Below are 21506 nucleotides of genomic sequence, written 5' to 3' on the forward strand. Positions count from 1 at the left end.
ATCTTTTGTTTTTTTCTTTTTTAATCATATTTTAGAACTTTCAATACAACCAAGCTTAATACCACAATTGTTGCCAAAACATCTGCAGAATAGTGCACATCGTACTGCTGGAGCTGGCGGTGAAGTTGGTGGTGCAACATCTTCCGCTGCTGCTGGTTCCTCTTCAGCAAATGCCACAAGTGCTGCTACCACGGCCAATAATACTACGCCGGGAGCTGCATCGCAAACAGCTACAGGTTAGTCTAAATAATATCATTTTGATTTTCGTCTCATACCTACATTGTTATCTACATGTCCAAAATGGCAAACACATAACGCAGGGATTATACGGTTAAACTAATTATGTTATATAACAATAGGCATGCTTTTCAATTGGTATTTAGTTTGTTTGTACTACTACTACTTTGGTGATGGCATATAACATTAAAAAAAATATTTGATTACCTTTGAAAAGCCTGGTTTTAATAAAAGGACATAAATTTTATTTCATAGAAAGTGAACATGAGAAATATAAATGTTGCTATTTAAGAAAAATTGAATTATGAGTGTTTAGTAGGAAATGTTTTGAATTTCTTCCCTGTTCTGTAAATCGAACGAAAAGCCCATTCGAAGGAAAAAGAATCACTCTATTTTGAATGAATTTGAGTTTTTTTTTTTAATTTTTTGTTTTCAATTTTTGGGTTGAGAATTGATTGAAATTTTAAGCCATTCGAAAAAGAAAAACCAAAATCCATTAATTCAATTGGTATTCCCAATATTTTTAATTTCAAAGAGCAAAACAAAAAATATATTATTTTCTATTCTATTAAATATGAAATACAACACAGACAGCCAATAGTAAACATGCCTGCCGCCATTGTTAGAAGGTTATGGATTATATGCTTTAATAAAAGGCATTTAAAACCCCTTCAGTATATCTGGTATTTTCTAAAGAGGTTCAGATTATATTGACAACCCGAGTAACAGTTGAGAGATCTAATTTGATACGATTATATATGAGTGGATCCGAAAAATAGTAAGATCTAATCATATCTATTTACTATGGAATTAGATCTGATCTGATCGGATCTCAATATTGGCCTAGATCTAATGTCTTAGATATAATTATATATATTCCTATATATAGTTGGATCTGATGTTAGACCAACTCATGTATGGAATTATATATAATTATATCTAATTCTGTCTCATCATAACTATCTGTGTAAACCTGCTCAGATCTAAAGTGGCCAATTTTGAGATATAATCATATATAAATAGATCCCCCAATTTGTACACGGGAACTTTAGTTACCCCACTTTCAATTATGTCGATTTCATTCGACAAAAAAATGTAGTCTTAGGGTTACATACACTAGTTTTCCCCTAATTTTCTTTCCATACCCACCAAATTTATTCGAATTCGAATTCCAAACCCCAAATTTATTCGAATGGGGTTTCGTATTTTCTAAAGAGGTTCAGATTATATTGGCAACTTTAGTTACCCCATTCTCACACACAATTTTTTTTCTGATTCAATCTCGAAATTAATTGATCTAATTAATTTTTTAATTGAAATGTCTTCAATTACAGAAATGATAGTATCAATTAAAAAATTAATTGAAGGTCAATTAAGAAACTAATTGATCCAATTAAAAAATTAATTGATGCTATTAATTTTTGTGATTGATTTTTGTTCAATTAAAAAATTTGGTGAATCAATTAAATTTTTAATTGAATATTTTTTAAAACTCAATTAAGATTTTAATTTAAAAAAATTTTCGTGAAATTTTTTCTGTGCAATTATGTCGATTTCATATCGGCAAAAAATGTAATTTAAAAAAATTTTCGTGAAACTTTTTCTGTGCAATTATGTGGATTTCATATCGGCAAAAAATGTAGCCTTAAGGTGGGTACTAAGTTCGAGTTTAGCCGCTAAAATCGTCATTTTTCACGATTACTTTTCTTTAATAATCCATTTTTAAGAATACAAACTTTGTGAAAATTTGCTTTGGGATATTCTCCATCAAGTCCATAATGAAATCTGCAACAAATATGTATAAGTTTCTGGGGTTTTTTACTGATTTAGTTTTCACTTTAGTGAAAAAATGACGATTTGAGCGGCTAAACTCGAATTTAATACTCACCCTTAAGGGTATATACACTAGTTTTTCCCTCATTTTCTTTCCGTACAAATTTTAATCCCATTTAGTCCTAAATACAAAACCTATGGTAGAGCCGTCTATATTTTGCTCTCAATTTTGAAATGATGGTGAACTTCTAAATTTGCCATGTTCCCCTATCTCATACAGAAGCTTTCGATTTTATTTTTATTTCGATTTTATTTGTATTTTACTTTATTTTGTAATTTGAAGCCACAAATGAAAGAATGAAAGAAAAATTATTTTGGCTCTTCTATTTCGAAAGTTTTTTTTTTTTTTTTGCAAATTTATTCGAATTCGAGTGACAGCTTTTCTTTCGAATGGGGTCTCGTACGATTTACGGTTTCTTCAGATTTGTAAACTTACTCTTATGCTAGGCTATAGAAAAAATTACCTTTATTGGGATAAAATGGAATTTAGGTAGGGAATTAGTACAAAATTTTATTTCAGGCCATCAAATTTCAAAATTTGAGATTTCGTTTAGTCCACTTTTTGTAATCGTCAATTTCAACTAATTAACTATAGATATTTTTTCAAAATCGTCTTGACTTTTATGTTAGTCGAAATTGCTGAATTGACTTTTTATGATAGACCATCGGCTTATTTTGATGTTGGAAAAAAAATCGACTGTTAATAGTATCGAAAAGTCGATTAGAATCGACCACAGCTAATAACGAATAGAAAACAGTTATTTTAAAATAATTAAGTTGTGGAACAAAAAAATAATTGAAGGGTGAAATTTAACTTGTAGATTTAAAATGTGGGAAAATGTTCTTATTTTTTTTATTAAATATAAAGTTCGAATCCATTTAAGTTTAATGACTGATTAGATTTTTACTAAAAAATTGAAATTTTGAATGCAATAATTTATGCTTGGCTTTGTTAAGTTGTTTCTCTGTTTGTGTGTTTGTAACATAAATGTTAAATTGCTCTATATGTTTTTTTTTTTTGTTAATGAAATATTCTGCTTCTTCGCTTTTTTTTATACTTTATCGTAATGCATAGACATTTTGCAAACATATTTCTCGCCTCGTTAAGATTTTTTTTAAAAGTATTTTTTTTTTTTCATTAAATTAAATGCAATGTTTTATATATATATTTTTTTTCATTTCATTTATATACGTTTTATTTGTTCAATTTAAATCCTTATTTTTGGTTCAAACCTTCATTTTGGCAGTTTAGATTTAAAAATTCATAAAATGTATATGTTATTTTATTTCCTATTTTTTTGTATCTTTTTTTTCTTTCTTAATTTTTTTTACAGATTCATAGTGGCATAATTAAAATATTCAATATAATAAAAAAAAATATTTAAAAAAAATATATATGTAGTTCTCTACCACATCTTTTTTCATACGTTATTATAACACATGTAATAATTATTTATACCTACTATTTATATATCTTTATTGATATATATGAAAGAAGAAAAGAAAAGAAAAAAACAAACAAACGACAATATAATATAATTTAATACAAAAAAAATTTAATCATAAACAATTGAGAAAAACAAATATATAAAACAATTTTCTTTAGCATTAAATATATATTTTATTTTGGTCTTGTATTTTTAGTTTCTCCTTTTTTTCCTATTGCTTTTATTGTTTGTGAAGATATTTTTTTTTTTTATTAGTCAAGATTTAATTTTTCTTACTTATTTTACAATTTTGTTTCTATATTGTATACGGAAAATTAAAGAAAGCAATTTTTTTTTTTTCAAAATTATCTCCTGTGTAATTTTGTTTTAAGTATAACAAAAGAACTTAAGTCTATCAATATGAAACAATATACCAAATCTTTAATTAGTTGAAATAATAAAAACAAAACTATACTTAAAAAAAATCTATATATATTTTTTTATTATTATTATTTGTTATGAGAAAAAAAACCCTGTATAAGCATCAACATTATTATTTTTTGTTATGTTAATCAAAATGAGAAAGTTTTTTATCCTGGATCTTCCCTCTCCTTTCGTTTTAAGTCATGTAAAAAAAACAAATATTGATTTCAGCATATCATTTTATTGTTATTTAATTGAGAAAGTAATGAGAGACCTAAAAATTTGCAAATAATATACAATTTACTTTAAAAAAATAGGTAACGATTTAAATGTCATAGAAGTGAATGGTATTTGAGTATTTCTTTGTATTGATAATCGATTATTAGTTACATAAAAATATTTACAATTAATTCAATATAAATTTCTCGGTGAAATTTCGATCACTAAATCGTTGATTTTTTTCATTGCAAGAGTCTATTATCAACACTCAAAGAATAATGTTGGTGTTAATAGTAAAACAATCTGCTGAAACAGAGGTCTATCTGTTGGAAAATATTATTGACAGCTAATAGTACGAAATTACTAAACCCCACACTTTAAGGAATTTGTTAGTAGATACATTAGAAAATTCTGCTAAAATTAAAAAAAAACTCAGTCACTGTTTGCTAACATATCAGACTTTTTAAACATTTTTTTTTAATTCTGTATTTTAATTTGATTGCAATCAAATATATAACGAAAATGTCTTGTATACAAATTACAAAAATGTAACAATAGACACCGAATGCTATTTTTGAAATAATTTTTTTTTTTTTTATTTTTACCAAATTACCCACAAATTTTGGGCATAACAGCAATCAAACACTTTGCAGATAGCATTTTAGGATTTTTAACCACATTTTTTGGTTGTAATACATTCGTAGAAAAACACTGTGACGATGGATAACCAAATTTTAAAAATAGCAAAAAAAAAATTTGTGGTGTAAATGCAGTTAAGATTTCTTAGTCAGCAATTACTTAGTTTGCTGAAATAGACAACATATTTGTTTGCCAACAGAGCAGTAGTTTTTGAATCAGCAACGTTGTATTGCTGAAATAGCAAATATGTTTAGTCGAGAGAGCAAAAGCTGTTTTAGTTGTCAAGACTGATTTCCCTTGTCGAGAGAACAGAAGCTGATTTAGATGTCAACGAATTTGGCCTTTTCAGCAGACAAAACACTTTGCAGATAGCATTTTAGAATTTTTAACCACATTTTTTGGTTGTAATACATTCGTAAAAAAAAACACTGTGACGATGGATAACCAAATTTTAAAAATAGCACAAAAAAAATCATTACAGCTGCTCAATTTTATGATGTAAATGCAGTTAAAATTACTTAGTCAGCAATTACTTAGTTTGCTGAAATAGCCAACATATTTGTTTGCCAAAAGAGCAGTAGTTTTTGAATCAGCAACGCTGTATTGCTGAAATAGCAAATATGTTTAGTCGAGAGAGCAAAAGCTGTTTTAGTTGTCAAGACTGATTTCCCTTGTCGAGGCAACAAAAGCTGATTTAGATGTCAACGGATTTGGGCTTTTCAGCAGACAAAACACGATGAAATAAAACAAATTTTTTTGTTATAATTACCAGCATGTTCTTTTGAATGTAGTAGCAGACATCGATATCGACTTACCATTCACTCAATGCAAATATCCTATTTTTAACCTTCGTCTATAATTTGGGAAACATTAAGTAAATGCAAGTATTTTTTTGTTTAAAATTATGTTTTGGAATATATTTGGAATATTATCGTGGTACCTCTTATTATTTTCTAGCATATAACACATATCAACACATTTTAGTTATTTTTTTGTTTATTAGTTCTTCATCTGTCTTATAAATATATCGTTTATATATACATTTATATATAGATACAAAAAAAAAAGAAATTCCCCACCACTAGCTTTTTTTAAACTTTGTTATAATAATAGTAAAAAAAATTCTCTTTCACCCACAACTCTATGAAGAAAAAAAATGCTTTAAAATTAGTTTAAATTCTTAAAAATATAATTATGTTTAAAAAAAATGCATCAAACTCTAAGACAACAAAAACAAAGAAAATCAATAAAATTAACTATATAATATAAAATTAACAAAAATCTATTTTTCTTTTTTTTTCTTTGAAAATGAGACTAAGAAATGCCATACAAATTAATAAGAAATTTTCATGAAAAATTGGAAAAAAAAAATAAAATTAACTATATAATATAAAATTAACAAAAATCTATTTTTCTTTTTTTTTTTCTTTGAAAATGAGACTAAGAAATGCCATACAATTTAATAAGAAAGTTTCATGAAAAATTGGAAAAAAATCTTTAAACTTTAGAATAATATTTTTAACAATATTTTGCTTTAGTTTTTTTTTTTTAAGATACTTTTTTTATTTTATTGAAAAACATGAAAATTATTAGAGTCAAGCAAAATTTCCAGTATTCCAGTATTGATAAAAGAAAAACTTGATTGATTCAGTTAAAAAATATATTGATTTAACTAAAAAATTAAATGATTTACGGTCATTTTCATATAGCTCCGTTAGGCTTTAACTGCCACTTAACAGAAAATGAAATGGAAATATCTTCTCACCGGTTAACATTAACTGAAAAATGTTCAGCAGTTAAGTTCCTAACTGGCATATGGAATATATTGGAAAGATGACAGATATGGCCATAGTACGGTTTAGAAGAAGTTCGTTAGCTAACGAAGCACTAACGGGGCTTCAAGAAAATGGGGGTTAAACAAGAATTTTAAAAATATAAAAATATATAAAAAATAATAAAATTCTCTAAAACAATAAAATTCTATAAAAATTGATTCAATAATAAATTAGCAGGAACTTTAAAATTCTTTTATTAAAAAAAATTAAATTATTTTATAAAAATCAATTGATATGTTTAAAATTAAAAAAATAATAATAATTTTCATAAATTATTATAATTCATAAATTTGGTATTTCTTTGTCTTATTTTTTTTATCTATTTGGTTTTTTTAATGGATCTTGTGGTAATTATAACCCTGGTTGTGTATATATGAGTGTGTTTATTAGATTTTATTTTCTGTAAGTATATAAATTTTGTATATGCTCCTAGTAAAAACAAAATTCTAACACCAAATTTGGTTATGGTTGAATAACTACTAATTTAAAATATAGTTTTCTATTTGCCCAAATAATACTCGCTTAAGTAGATTTTTGTGCTCAAATATTTAATATAACAATTCTTGCCTATGGAAACTTTGGATGTTAGCATGACCGCTCTGTATTTAATAGAAATTTAAAGGCTTCTGTAAATTTGGCATTATTTCCGAGTGTAGTAAAATAATAAATTTAATCAAATTATTTTAGTTGGAAACAAAATGAATTTTTATTAAAAAAAAAATAGTTGAATTTTATACCGAATTTTTTAATTGATTCATTTAAATAATTGACTCAAAGTCAAGAATTCGATTAATATTTTAACGGAATCGATTGAAATTTTAATTATTTTTCTCACAAAAATTGAATTTAATTGAATCAATTAAAAAACTTATGTAAAAAAATCAGTTTATAACATCAGTTTATACATTAAAAAAAAATTATATAGAAGACGACAGTTCGACCCTGACCATCCCGGATTTTAAATCTATAAATTATTTTTTTAAATGAAAACTATACACATTTCAATATTTGTTTAAATTGGATCATTTCATTTTAATTAATAAATTAATTATTTTTTTAAATAAAATAATCAATAATTTTTTTTAATGAAAACGTTAACATTTACAACCACTTGTTTAATTGAACACTTCTAATTTCAATTAATTTTTAATTGTATCAACTAAATTTTTAATAAAATTGTTTTGTGTAAAGGGTGATACGGTCAATATAAACTTGACGTATTTCTTTCAATTTTGCATTTAAAAAACCTGAACACCCCTCATTTTGAAGGTGTGTGTGTGTAGAATGTTGCTCCTATTTTGATTTTGGAATTCACTCTTCAGTTGTCAAAATGCCGTCCTTGCAAGAAGAGCAGAGTATCAAAATTTTGCTCGCGCATCGCGAAAATCCGAGTTACTCGCACGCAAAGCTGGCAAAATCGCTAAAAGTTGCCAAATCAACCGTTACAAATGTAATTAAAGTCTTTGGGGAACGTTTGTCGACAGCCAGAAAGTCTGGATCGGGGGGAAATCGAAAACCGGAACCCGCTGAGACGACAAAGAGAGTTGCCGGTAGTTTCAAGCGAAACCCTAACCTCTCTCTCCGAGATGCCGCAAATAAGCTGGGTGTATCGTCTACAACCGTGCATCGAGCCAAAAAACGAGCCGGACTATCGACTTACAAGAAGGTAGTGACTCCAAATCGCGATGATAAACAAAATACGACGGCCAAAGCGCGATCCCGGAGGCTGTACACGACGATGCTGACGAAGTTTGACTGCGTGGTAATGGACGACGAAACCTACGTCAAAGCCGACTACAAGCAGCTTCCGGGACAGGAGTTTTATACGGCAAAAGGAAGGGGAAAGGTAGCAGATATTTTCAAGCACATAAAACTGTCAAAGTTCGCAAAGAAATATCTGGTTTGACAAGCCATCTGAACCTGTGGCTTTAAAAGCAGCATTTTCATAGCTTCCGGGACTGTCAACCAAGAAATTTACGTGAAAGAGTGTTTGAATAAACGACTGCTGCCTTTCCTGAAGAAACACGGTTGCTCCGTACTGTTTTGGCCGGATTTGGCATCTTGCCATTACGGTAAAAAGGCCATGGAGTGGTACGCCGTCAACAACGTGCAGGTGGTTCCCAAGGACAAGAACCCTCCCAACACGCCAGAGCTCCGCCCAATTAAGAAATACTGGGCTATTGTCAAGCGAAACCTAAAGAAGACCAAAAAAACTGCTAAGGACGAGCAGCAGTTCAAGGCAAACTGGCTTTCTACGGCGAAGAACGTGGACAAGGTGGCTGTACAAAATCTGATGGCAGGTGTCAAGCGTGAGGCCCGGCTCGGATTTGGAAAAGCTCGGATTTGGAAAAGCTCGGATTTGGAAAAGCTCGGATTTGGAAAAGCGAAAGCCGAAGTGAATATTTTTCCTGAATTTTATACTAATTGAACTTGAAAAAGAAATTTAATTTGATTTTTTAAATAAACGATTTCACCGATTTACACGCGTTTTCCCTTGACCAAATTTTGACCGTATCACCCTTTAGGTGCCGTTTTATATAAATTTAAACTTAAACCGCACACTAGATATGCTAGTGTTCTCAAGGCGTCAGATAGCACTCCTGATATCTGCTATAACGGGTCGCTGCCTGATAGGCGAATTTGCAAAAACTATAGGTGCGAATTATAATGACTATTGTATAAGCTGTCATGATGTGGAGACACATACCAAATTTCAACCGGATCGGATGAATTTTGCCCCTGCAAGAGGCTCTGCAAGCCAAATCTGGGGTTCGGTTAACAGGTTGGCTGATAAGTCCTAACAAAGAAAAACACATTTTTATTCAAATAGTTCCCTTCAAGAGCGATACAACAATTATAACGACCTTCCAATTTTTTGATACCATTTTGGTAGTACTCCTTCCGTTTTGCCTCAAAATAGGCCTCAGTTTCGGCGATCACCTCTTCATTGCAGCCAAATTTTTTCCCTGCGTGCATCCTTTTGAGGCCTGAGAACAAGAAAAAGTCGCTGGGTGGCAGATCTGGAGAATACGGTGGGTGGGGAAGCAATTCGAAGCCCAATTCATGAATTTTTGCCATCGTTCTCAATGACTTGTGGCACGGTGCGTTGTCTTGGTGGAAAAACACTTTTTTCTTCTTCATATGGGGCCGTTTTGCCGCGATTTCGACCTTCAAACGCTTCAATAACGCCATATAATAGTCACTGTTGATGGTTTTTTCCTTCTCAAGATAATCGATAAAAATTATTCCATGCGCATCCCAAAAACAGAGGCCATTACTTTGCCAGCGGACTTTTGAGTCTTTCCACGCTTCGGAGATGGTTCACCGGTCGCTGTCCACTAAGCCGAGTGTCGATTGGACTCAGGAGTGTAGTGATGGAGCCATGTTTCATCCATTGTCACATATCGACGGAAAAACTCGAATGTATTACGAGTTAACAGCTGCAAACACCGTTGTTGTTTTTGGTCAAATGTGAGCTCGCGCGGCACCCATTTTGCACAGAGCTTCCGCATATCCAAATCCAAATGATGAATGATATGACCAACACGTTCCTTTGATATCTTTAAGGCCTCTGCTATCTCGATCAACTTCATTTTACGGTCATTCAAAGTCATTTTGTGGATTTTTTTGCTGTTTTCGTCGGTAACCACCTCTTTCGGGCGTCCACTGCATCCACCGTCCTCCGTGCTCATTTCACCACGCTTAATTTTTGCATACCAATAAATTATTGTTGATTTCCCTGGGGCAGAGTCCGGAAACTCATTATCAAGCCAAGTTTTTGCTTCCACCGTATTTTTTCCCTTCAGAAAACAGTATTTTATCAAAACACGAAATTCCTTTTTTTCCATTTTTTCACAATAACAAAAGTTGCTTCACAAAAGACGCTCTATCTCACAAACTAATTGACTTACAGACGTCAAATTTTGACACGAATCATTTGAAGGTTGGTACTATATAAAAATAATATGCATTTAATACTAGCGACGCCATCTATGTGTCAGACCGGGGACTTATCAGCCAACCTGTTAAGTGTATATCGGGCGAATGATATATATGAGAGCTATATCTAAATCTGAACCGATTTCAAGCAAATTCGGCACAATTTACGACACTATTTATTGCACTACTTGTGCAAAATTTAAAGCAAATCAGGCTTACATTCTGGTTTCTGGGGCCATATTAGTAGATATCGGGCGAAAGATATATACGGGAGTTATATCTAAAACAACCGTCGAACGGAACGGATGTGTTTTTAATAGCGGATAAACTCATCGTAATAGGTACCTACTAAGAATTTCAAGTGTGGTGGGATATTAAGCCACCATGCAGCGAAATTCAAAGTCATCCACTGGGTTGCTAACTTCAGGGCCCAGTGGACGGGTATCGACTGGAGTTATAAATTTGGGCAATGACCAAGAGTTAGGCCCAATTAGTCGACCTGTAGACGGGTCGACAGGTGGCGACACTTTGACAAGTCGTACTTTTTCTAAGGTAACGACATCAAAAGGAGGTAATCCCTTATGAAAGAGATTCAAGGAACGCAGAAATACTTTGTTTATCCTAAAGAAGTTAGGATCAGCACGCAGTCGGCTAAAAAAACGGTTCCTTAAAATGGGCTCAAGGAATTCTTGAGGCTGGAAAAAGGGAACGATCACCGGATGAGCTGCCATCCACCAAAAGGCATCAAAGATCGTTTGCCTCAGTTGCTAAAGACAGCCTTGTGATGGCTATCATTAATAGAGGAGCATTGGACGGTATGGTTCCAAAGCAAAAATGGGGGGGAAATTGAGAATGTTCTGTCTGTCGTCTACTCACAGGTGCTGGAAAAATTTCCCGGTCCAGATCCTCGACACCAGTGATGCCAGGAAGTTTTTTGAAAATTCCCTACGTGGCTCCTAAAAATTCCCCTTTTTTCCCTACGCCCAAAATTTTTTTCCCTACATTTTTTCCCTACGGTACTAAATTCAAACAAATTTGGCAAGAAAATAACAAATATTTTATATTGAACTCAATTTCTTTAAAATTAATAGTCAGTGATTATATCCGTCAATAAAGGGACCAAATGTTCAATAATATGACATTTTTATTCGGATTTCGAACATTGCAACATCATTGCCCATTTTTAACACTACCAACATTTTTCTTGTGGTCTTTAATGGCCGCGTGTTTCTTCAGGTCAGATTTCTACAAATTACGAACTTTCCACAAGCATTGGTATTTAAAATCGTCATTTTCGACCGCCTCTAGCCAACCCTTTAAGTCAACAGTGAGGCTATTTTCTAAATTTTGTTGGAATGGTTTTATGTTATTTTCTTCACTAGACGACATTTTTCTAAAACATTAAAAACTGTTGTGAACGTAACAGTTGTAAAGCAGTTTTTGAAGATATTCCGGAATAAAAAACCTACATTTACTATTTTTATGTTAGCCTGACACCAATGCAGGACTGTTTAATGTCCAAGTTATTTAAACTACATATTATTACAATACTTCTTCGAGCTTATTGAAGAAGTTCTTTTCAGTAACTTAATAGTACTAATTTCCTTAATCTTCTTGTCCAATAGGCTATGAGTATTGTAATAATATGTAATTTGTTAATTTTCCTGCAACAAACTAATTTGTACTTTTAATAACCATTATTACAAAAAAGTTGTTAGCAATCGTTACCATCAGAAGGCAACAAATAATTTGTGTTCTCAATAACATAATTTGTAAGTAATTTGTTGAGCTTCCAACAGTACAAAATACTTGTTGTTGAACGTTATGTTTAATCCTCAACAAATATTTTTGAGTTTGAACGAAAAAATTTGTATGTGATTTGTTGGAGTCTATCAATGACCTGTAACAAATCTATTGCTGTATTGACACAAAATTAAATTGAAATTGACAGAATTATTGCACCAAAATTGCAAAATTGCCGGAACAATTTTGGAGATGTTTTGTTAAGTACACACAGAGAAGGAATATGACAAAAATGCTATTTTTGGACGGGGAACATGTAACATTTTTGTGTCGAAAATCCTATACTCAGTTTTGTAAATGTATGATTTTAAATTTGAGTAGTCCAGGGTCTAGCAAGCATTTTGGCAACTTTTTGCCCAGTGATATATATTCTAGTTAATTAGAATTGTAATAATCTAATCCCGATATTAATATGGTTTTATTAATTATCTCATATGTCACAACAAACACATTTAAGAAACTACCAAATTGAAAAATATAAATTTTTCACAGACTTTTATAAATGCTTTTCTGTATTCTCTGATGAATGAGCTCTTTGCTTGCTATCATACACGTGCATGTGCTCATACTCATTTTGTTCTAACGGTATTCTTCGCATACTTCTTTTAGCTTTCGTACATGTTCTCAGCGATGTGCGCGTAACCAGTCTTGTATTTTTGTTTTCATATCGATAGCAATCAACTATTTTCGCAACAAAACAATTTGTTGAAAATTCAGAATATTTCTATTATTTCCTCTGTCAAGCATCTACAAACACATTTCAACAACAAATGCCTCATATTCAATAGACAAATTTGTTGAGCATCAGCAGACTTTACATACAAATAAAGTTGTTAATATTTATTAGCAGCTATTTTTTTGTGTGTTTATTCCTGCAAATGAAATCTATTTACACATTTGTAATTAAATACCAATACAAAAACATCTTTTGAACTTTTCTAAATAAAATCATTACAATAAGATCGTTAACGGTGAATCGCGTATTCCATTAGTTGAAGCTTTGACTACCATATATTTGGGAGCTTCAAATATCTGGAATATTAAGGAAAAGTACTCTTCTTGTTGCAAAATGTAGTAAACTTTGGAAATTGGAAAAATTCCCTACATTTGTAGAAAAAATGAAAAATCTGTCCTTTTTTCCCATCCTACCGATGTAATTTTAGGAAAAAATCCCTACAGAAAAGGATTTTTCCCTACGCATGGCATCACTGCTCGACACCAAGAGGCTTGTTGGTATCAAGGACGATTCAAGGTAGTCGCATTTGAGGACCAGGACTAAAACTGAACCGATTTCTTCCAAAATCAATAGGATTCTATTCTGACCCAAAACTTGGGCCAAATTTGAAGTTGATTGGACTAAAATTGCGACCTAGACATTGATTACAAAAATGTGTTCAAAGACAAACGGACATGGCTAGATCGACTCAGGGGCCGGCCCTAAGCATTATGGCCAAAGACACCATATGTATATATCGTCTCCTTCTGTGTGTTGCAAACATATGCACTAACTTACAATACCTTGTTCCACAGTATGGCACAGGGTATAAATATTGTAAATTCTTCCTAAGCCATTATTTTCAAAGTGCATCCAAAACTGCTCTTCTTGAGTTGGACTTCATTTTCACTTTATTTTCACTTCATTTTCACTTCACAAGAAGTTCTTTTGATATGATATATAAAATTTCTTTGTTTTACTCAGTTTGCACAATAAATTTCCAATTTCTAAATATTACTGTACTGTACTGTACTGTGTATGAAACACAGTTAGGATAAATAATATAAAGGAAATTTCCAAAAATAGGTTTTTAGGTTAGCTTAGGTTACATTATCGGAAAATATCGATTTCAAAAACAATAACAAACACTGTATTCATATTCGTGGCCTACATCTATTTAAGGTAATGACACTCATATAACAAGTACATCTAACTGTCAGATACATTTCGTTTAGAGTTGCCCCCACACAAGCAAAACAATAACACATTGCTTGTTAGACATTATTGGCGTTTTCTTTTCTTATGAAAAATGCGCACTTTTTTGCATTTTGGCCGGAAAATGTACTTTTTAGGTTCTTTTCTAAAAAAAAAAACAGGCAAAAGTGCGAAAAGGCTTCGAATTCTGTTGTGAAAATAGTGCCACGCATAGAGGCAAATTACGGGCATTTTCAGCACTGCCAACAAACGAGAGTGCTGCGATTGCCCTGTTTCCTTCTTTGAATTCTTTTCTGCCCGCTGAAATGATAGCATTTTTTTAGGTTGCTGGTAACATTTTAAAAATGCGCATTCTGTACAGACAAAATGACGGCAAAGCACTTTTTTCAGAAAAGAAAACACCATATGCATTTGACGTTTGGATGCATTTTACAGAAACCAGCAGTGATCAGCTGATTGTAATATATCAACATGGGGTCTACTAACAAATGGATGTTTTGCATGCATGTCACTTCACAACATGAAATGCCAATTTTTTTTTTATATTTCTACACCAATAAAACAATGTTTAACTCATAATTTGTTTTTATATTTTTTTTCATATAGGTTCACAATCGTCGGCGGGTAATGCAACAAATGCCTCAACATCATCGGGTACGTCCAGTAATAATAATGCCGCATCAAATGCAAATACAACCAGTGGTAATGGCGCAGCAGCATCACAGACGCCTGGATCATCTGCGGCGGCCCCTCAACCGGACTCACAAGCCAATACTGATAATGCCACAAATCCCACGGGCGCATCGGCCAGTGGTGGTGGCGGCGGTACACAAACACAACAGTCAGCGACGACAATGGGTTAGCGAGATTAATATACACAATAGCAGAAGCAGCAGTAACATCATAGGACAACATGCACTCTACGCTGTGTTTTACCGGCGAGACTAGGTTATACTTGCTGGTATGGTTGCTTTCTAGCTGATTGAGAATGGTTAGGTGGCAATGGAAAAGATGACAAACAATTGCAATGAGGCAATTTTTCTTCTTTAAAATATATATTAAATAATTAATTACTATTATTATTATTATTATGATTATTATTATATTATTATTTTTTTAATTGATTAATATAATTCGATATAAAAACAAACAAACAACAACAAAACGGTAAAAACAAAAAAACAAAGAACACTTTATATATGAAAACAACAAAAGAAAATTATAAAAATTTATAATTAATTTAAAGAAAAGAAAAAAATAACATTAAACAATAACTCTAAACCCCTCCCAAGAAAAAAAAATAAAACGAAACAAATAAAAAATAATTCAAATAAAAAATACAAGAAAACAATAATTAAAGAAAACACAAACATTTAATTCAATAAAAAACAAAACCAACACAATTCAAAAAGCAACCACCAACAAACGTGGATCCTAAACTCCCCCATATCCATACACATACTCCTCTCCCCTCTTACCTTAGCGAAAACTACAAAATAAAGATAAAAGAAAACTATTACCCTCTGATGTGGTAATATCATAACAGCAACAACAACATCAAGATGTACCCTCATAATTTATATATACATAGATATTATATAATAACTAAATCGTCAAAAACAAAAAAAACCCGAAATTAGCATAGATTCGATCTAGAACAAGACACTTAAAAATATTGAGATTTCTAAATTTAAAAATTCTTTAGGAAATTTCCTACATTCTATATTATTTTTTTTTTCATTATCACACCGACTGGATCGATTAATAAACGAAGATAAGTCAAAATAAAATTCTCAGAGGCAATTTAAATTATGGATAAATATTACAAATAATAAATTCTAGCTATTACTATATATATATTAAAAACAAAAATTTTATTTTCTCCCAAACCAAATTTTAGGCAACCAAATTTTGTTTTTGTCGCTGATGTAGAATTTTGAAATGTTCTTGATTACAAAGGCTCTAAAGGTTTTCATTAAATTAAGAAAGTTGGAGATTTTTTTTTTGAAATTTGAAGAAGTGATATTTTCAAAATTTAAACTGAAATTAAAATTTAAAATTTCATGCAATAATAAAATGGCTTATTTATTGGCTTATCATCACTGATTTTTTATGGTGTTATGGAAAAAATATTAAATTTTTTTTTATGCCCATGTTCCCAAATCCACTTCCAGGTGAATGTGAATCAATTCAACGATTTTGGTGTCCTACAATCCACTTTCACCGGAATTTTCGTGAAATCAATTCACTTGCAAAAGTCTTGGTGAAAGTTTAAATATGTCCAAGATGGGTGTATTTCCGGTTAAAAAAAGTACTCGCGTAAAAATTTTAAAATGTTTTATATTTAATACATGAGTTTTATTAAAACTGCGTCATTTTTAATTTAAAAAAATAATAAATTATAAGAAGTCTATTGATTCCATTTATTTTGATTTCCGCCTTAGTAAATTTTTGGGTGATTTGTGCAACCCAGCTGGTTACACAAAAGTTAAAAAAAAGAACACCAAATTTTCACGTTCGTGGATTTGACGTGAATAGTGGAAGTGGAATTGAAGTGGATATCGGAACATGGGTGTTAGTTTTTTTCGAGAATTTTTTATGTTTACAAAGAAAGATCCAAAAGAACAAAAAATCCTTAAAATTTTAAATTTTATACTCATATAAAAGGTTAAATATTTTTTTTTTAATTATTACCCAAACTGCAAGCTTTTTTGATTCAAGTAATAAGTGTGTTTAATAGTTGTTTAGATTTACAAAATAATTGATTCAATTAATTTTTTAACTGGATATTTTTTAAAAAAATCAATTAAAAATTTGTTACTTGGTGATTGAAATCAATAAAAAATTTGAATCACAAAAATTAAATTTAAAAAAAATCCACTATATTGAACTTTAAAAAAAAATGGAATTTTCAGTATTTCATTTAACCCTCTAATGCCCCAATTTTTTTTTTGTCAGCTGATTACATATTCAATGTTAACGACATAAAAGCAAGAAAACTAATCAAGAAAAATTTATACGGTAAAATCCAGTATATGCTGCAAAGGCTCTTGAACAGGTTAAACTAAGTTTTCTTTTTATTTTATTGGATTGGGCATTAAAGGGTTAATTTAATTTTGTTTTTTGTCTAAAATTTTGAAAATTAATCTCTACACTCATAGAAAAATAGCTGTTATTAATTGCTAATACCAGCGTTTAAAATCTACACACAAAAAAAAAATTTTTCTGATTCAATCACGAAATTAATTGATAAAATTAATTTTTAATTGAAATGTCTTCAATCACAGAAATGATAGAAATGATTAAAAAATTAATTGAAGGTCAATTAAAAAGTTAATTGATCCAATTAAAAAATTAATTGAAACTATTATTTTTGTGATTGATTTTTGTTTCAAATAAAAAATTTGTTGAATCAATTAAATTTTTAATTGAATATTTTTTAAAACTCAATTAAAATTTTAATTGGAAAAATTTTCGTGAAATTTTTTTGTGTGTACTACAACTTTTTCACTTTTCAAAATATCGGCTCTTCTAAAATAAATTATTTTGTTAAGTCTACACTCATAGAAAAATATTAATAGCAAATACCAGTCGGTGACTTTCAGCGTTTTACTTACTAAAAAACAAATCCTTGTATTTTTCAAAAAATAAAGTCTAGGGTCTTTGTTTTTTTCGAAATACTCAAAAAATTGGAATATTTTTGCAGTAGTTGAAAAAGTCCAAATTTGATTATTAAAAAATTTGGAAAAATCAAAATATAAGTGATGATAATCAGAATAAATAAATATATTTATTCTGATTATCATCACTACACTCATAATCTCTCTTCTTACAAAAATACCAAATTTTTTTTTGCAGTTTCCTACATTACTTTGGTTGATAGCTTTAATGTTGCCAATCTATCAATAAGTAAAGATCAATGGAGACCCATACAAACCAACTTAACTAATAACCCAAATACTTGACTCTATATACGCAGAAAAAAATTTAGCAAAAAGTTTTCCAATTAAAATTTTAATTGAGTTAAAAAAAAATTTTCAATTAAAAATTCAAAATGATTCAACAAATTTTTTAATTGAAACAAAAATCAATCACAAAAATTAATAGTATAAATTAATTTTTTTAATTGGATCAATTAATTTTTTAATTGGATCAATTAATTATTTAATTGACCTTCAATTATTTTTTTAATTGCTACTATCATTTCTGTGATTGAAAACATTTCAATTAAAAAAATTAATTGGATCAATTAATTTCGTAATTGAATCAGAAAAATTTTTTTTTTTGTGTGTATGCAAGATGTACAACCCAGATCATCCGTCCATGTTAAGAGACATACGCAGAATTGTGTTGTGAAAGCCCATTGGAAAAAATATATCCAAATAAGGCAACCGGAATTTTCTGTTACATTTTTGTAAAGGTTCTATTATGGGAGGTACACACAAAAAAAATTTTTTCTGATTCAATCACGAAATTAATTGATCCAATTAATTTGTAATTGAAATGTCTTCAATCACAGAAATGATAGTATCAATTAAAAAATTAATTGAAGGTCAATTAAAAAGTTAATTGATCCAATTAAAAAATTAATTGATACTATTATTTTTGTGTTTGATTTTTGTTTCAATTAAAAAATTTGTTGAATCAATTAAATTTTTAATTGAATATTTTTTAAAACTCAATTAAAATTTTAATTTGAAAAATTTTCGTGAAATTTTTTTGGGTGTATAATACCTAAAATTATTGGAATAACTACTTCAACACATTATGGGTTAATTTTAGTCAAATTAATGCTTTATTGAGTCACTTGATCTTTACAAGAAACATTTTCTCCTTTTTAAACAGATTTTCCTAATGGGTCTACTAACTAACACATTTCTTTGAGTGTACTATACTTTGCAAATTATCACAGTTTACATCCATTGTCTTAATTGGTTCAATTAATTGTTTTAGTTGACATTGTCAATGATATTTCTGTGGTTAATGAAATGTCAATAATTAAATTTTTTTAATTGATTTCTTTCATCATTTTTGTTTAATTAAATTCATTAAAATTTGAAAACAATATTTGGTGATATATTTTTTTTTTTTGTGAGATGTAAGATATTTTTCCTTTATAATGAAACGCTTCAACACGCTTTCAATTTTCATAATTTTAAAACATTTGAATTCAAGGATTTTTCTAACTGCCTTTTATGTGGACTTGACAATGAAAGGAAACTTTGTCTATAATTCTATTAAGAAGGGAGTTTTTAATAGATTTTCGGTTCAACTCGCTTTCAATTTTCATAATTTTAAAACATTTGAATTCAAGGATTTTTCTAACTGCCTTTTATGTGGACTTGACAATGAAAGGAAACTTGTGTCTATAATTTTCTTAAGAAGGGAGTTTTTAATAGATTTTTTTTTTTAATTTCTTATTGTTTAAACCCTAGCTGTATAGCAAACAAATTTATATTTATTTGAAAATAGTATCAAATGATGTTTATCCCTTTCTTTTTTCAAACAGTGCCTATACATCTTTTGCTAATTAGTTTTTGTTTAATCATAAATTAAATTGTCTCTTTTTGTATTTCTTTTTGGCTTATTATCAACTAGTTTATTTATCTTTTCCAGATTAATCACGATATTCTATTTTCAGGTTACTTAAGTGTACATTTTAGTCTATAAGTTAGCTAAGAATAGTATATCTAACTAAACTCTCGATGTGAGTTTTTCTTTTTCGCATACAAAATACTATCATTAGCTGGGGTCTATCAATCAATATACGAAGAAAAAAAAACATTTTTTTCTAATTAAAATGGGTTTTTTGTAGAGAAAAATACTTGTTGTTTTAGCTCTAACATATAATTTTTAAAGCTGTAATATTAAAGTTGATGTTTAAACATTTTCAAGAAACAAAAAAAATACATAATGCGATTTTTATCTTAAGTAGAAACTATGGCAATTTCATTTAAGGCAAAAAATGTTTTCAGCCCTTTTTGGTATAGGATGTTGCATGACATGCATGATCATCAAATCAATATTAAATTAGTATATATTAATATAACACAACTATTACAAAATAAACAATAAAACTCGTATTTCCTCAAAAAAACAAAAAAAAAATGATCATTTTTATCCTCGTAAACATAAAGAGGATTTAGATTGATATGTTTGGCCTTAATTAGATTGGGAATGTGGTTAATATCTTAAACTGACTACATCTAATTACTAAGAAATTTAATCTGATTCCATATCAGGCAGATAGAGATATTTTTTGGGTCAGGCTCATATCGGAATCGTATCAAAATTTTTGAGATCTAATTATATAAAATCAAATCCCCCCAATTTTAGCGACGGCCTTATCAGATTGGGTTTTTAAAATCTTTTGATTCACGATAGCAGTTTATTGTGAATGAATGAATTTCAATAATTTTATGAAAATTGTTCACCCATGAAAAAAAGTCTACAAATAATAACAGTAGGTGTATACAGGACAATTCCTGTTTTGATTTGTTGAATAACTAACTCAATATGTAAAATTTTTCTTGTTTCAGTCAAACTGAATTTGAATTTTGTTGTGATTGAGTTTAAATAAAATCAGACGTTCTTTTATTCAAAACCGATTGCTTTCCATTCACACAAAAATTTTTTTTCTGATTCAATCACCAAATTAATTGATCCAATTAATTTTTTAATTGAAATGTCTTCAATCACGAAAATGATAGTATCAATCACAGTTTTAATTGGGCATAGAAAAAATTCTTGATTAAAAAATTAATTGATTTTTTTCAGAAAATTTCAATTAATTTTTTAATTGATTCAATTAAAAATTTAATTGATGTTGATTGCAAAACTCAATTAATTTATTAATTAAAAAAGGTAACTATTTTTAATTACTTTCTGAATTGGCTTAGAGTTTTTATTTGGATTAACAAATGATTGTTTGAAATACATTTTTAATTAAAAATTTAAAAAAATCAGCACTTTTTTAACTGAATCAATTAATTTTTTAATTAAATTTTAAAATTTTCAATCATTTCAATCACTTAATTAACTTAATGTTTCTATCATGATTAAAAAGTTAATTGTATCAACTAATTTATTAATTCAATTATATTCAACTTCAATTAACTTTTTAATTGGAAATATTTTGGTGATATTTTTTCTGTGTTATTCAGCACACAATTTGCATACTTTTCTGCTATGTCCATTAACAAATTTTTAAAGTGTTATATA

At 29.4% G+C, this 21506-nt stretch overlaps 1 protein-coding gene across 3 annotated transcripts in view; it reads left to right on the top strand.

Annotated features, from left to right (window-relative positions):
- The window catches only part of LOC142227931 (uncharacterized), a 101904-nt gene extending 81681 nt beyond the window's left edge, over nt 1-20223 (top strand). For 2 of the 3 annotated variants that reach the window (XM_075298169.1, XM_075298170.1), the window contains exons 9-10: nt 36-236; nt 14892-20223. In XM_075298169.1, the coding sequence (XP_075154284.1) occupies nt 36-236; nt 14892-15148 (458 nt within the window). In that variant the 3' untranslated portion in view covers nt 15149-20223. Of the gene's footprint in view, nt 1-35; nt 237-3404; nt 6060-14891 lie in introns of those variants that run through there. The other variant, XM_075298171.1, reaches the window with a different exon arrangement.
- Nucleotides 20224-21506: the final 1283 nt, after the last annotated feature.

Source organism: Haematobia irritans, chromosome 3 (genome assembly GCF_050003625.1).
Source record: "Haematobia irritans isolate KBUSLIRL chromosome 3, ASM5000362v1, whole genome shotgun sequence".
Classification (NCBI taxonomy): domain Eukaryota; kingdom Metazoa; phylum Arthropoda; class Insecta; order Diptera; family Muscidae; genus Haematobia; species Haematobia irritans.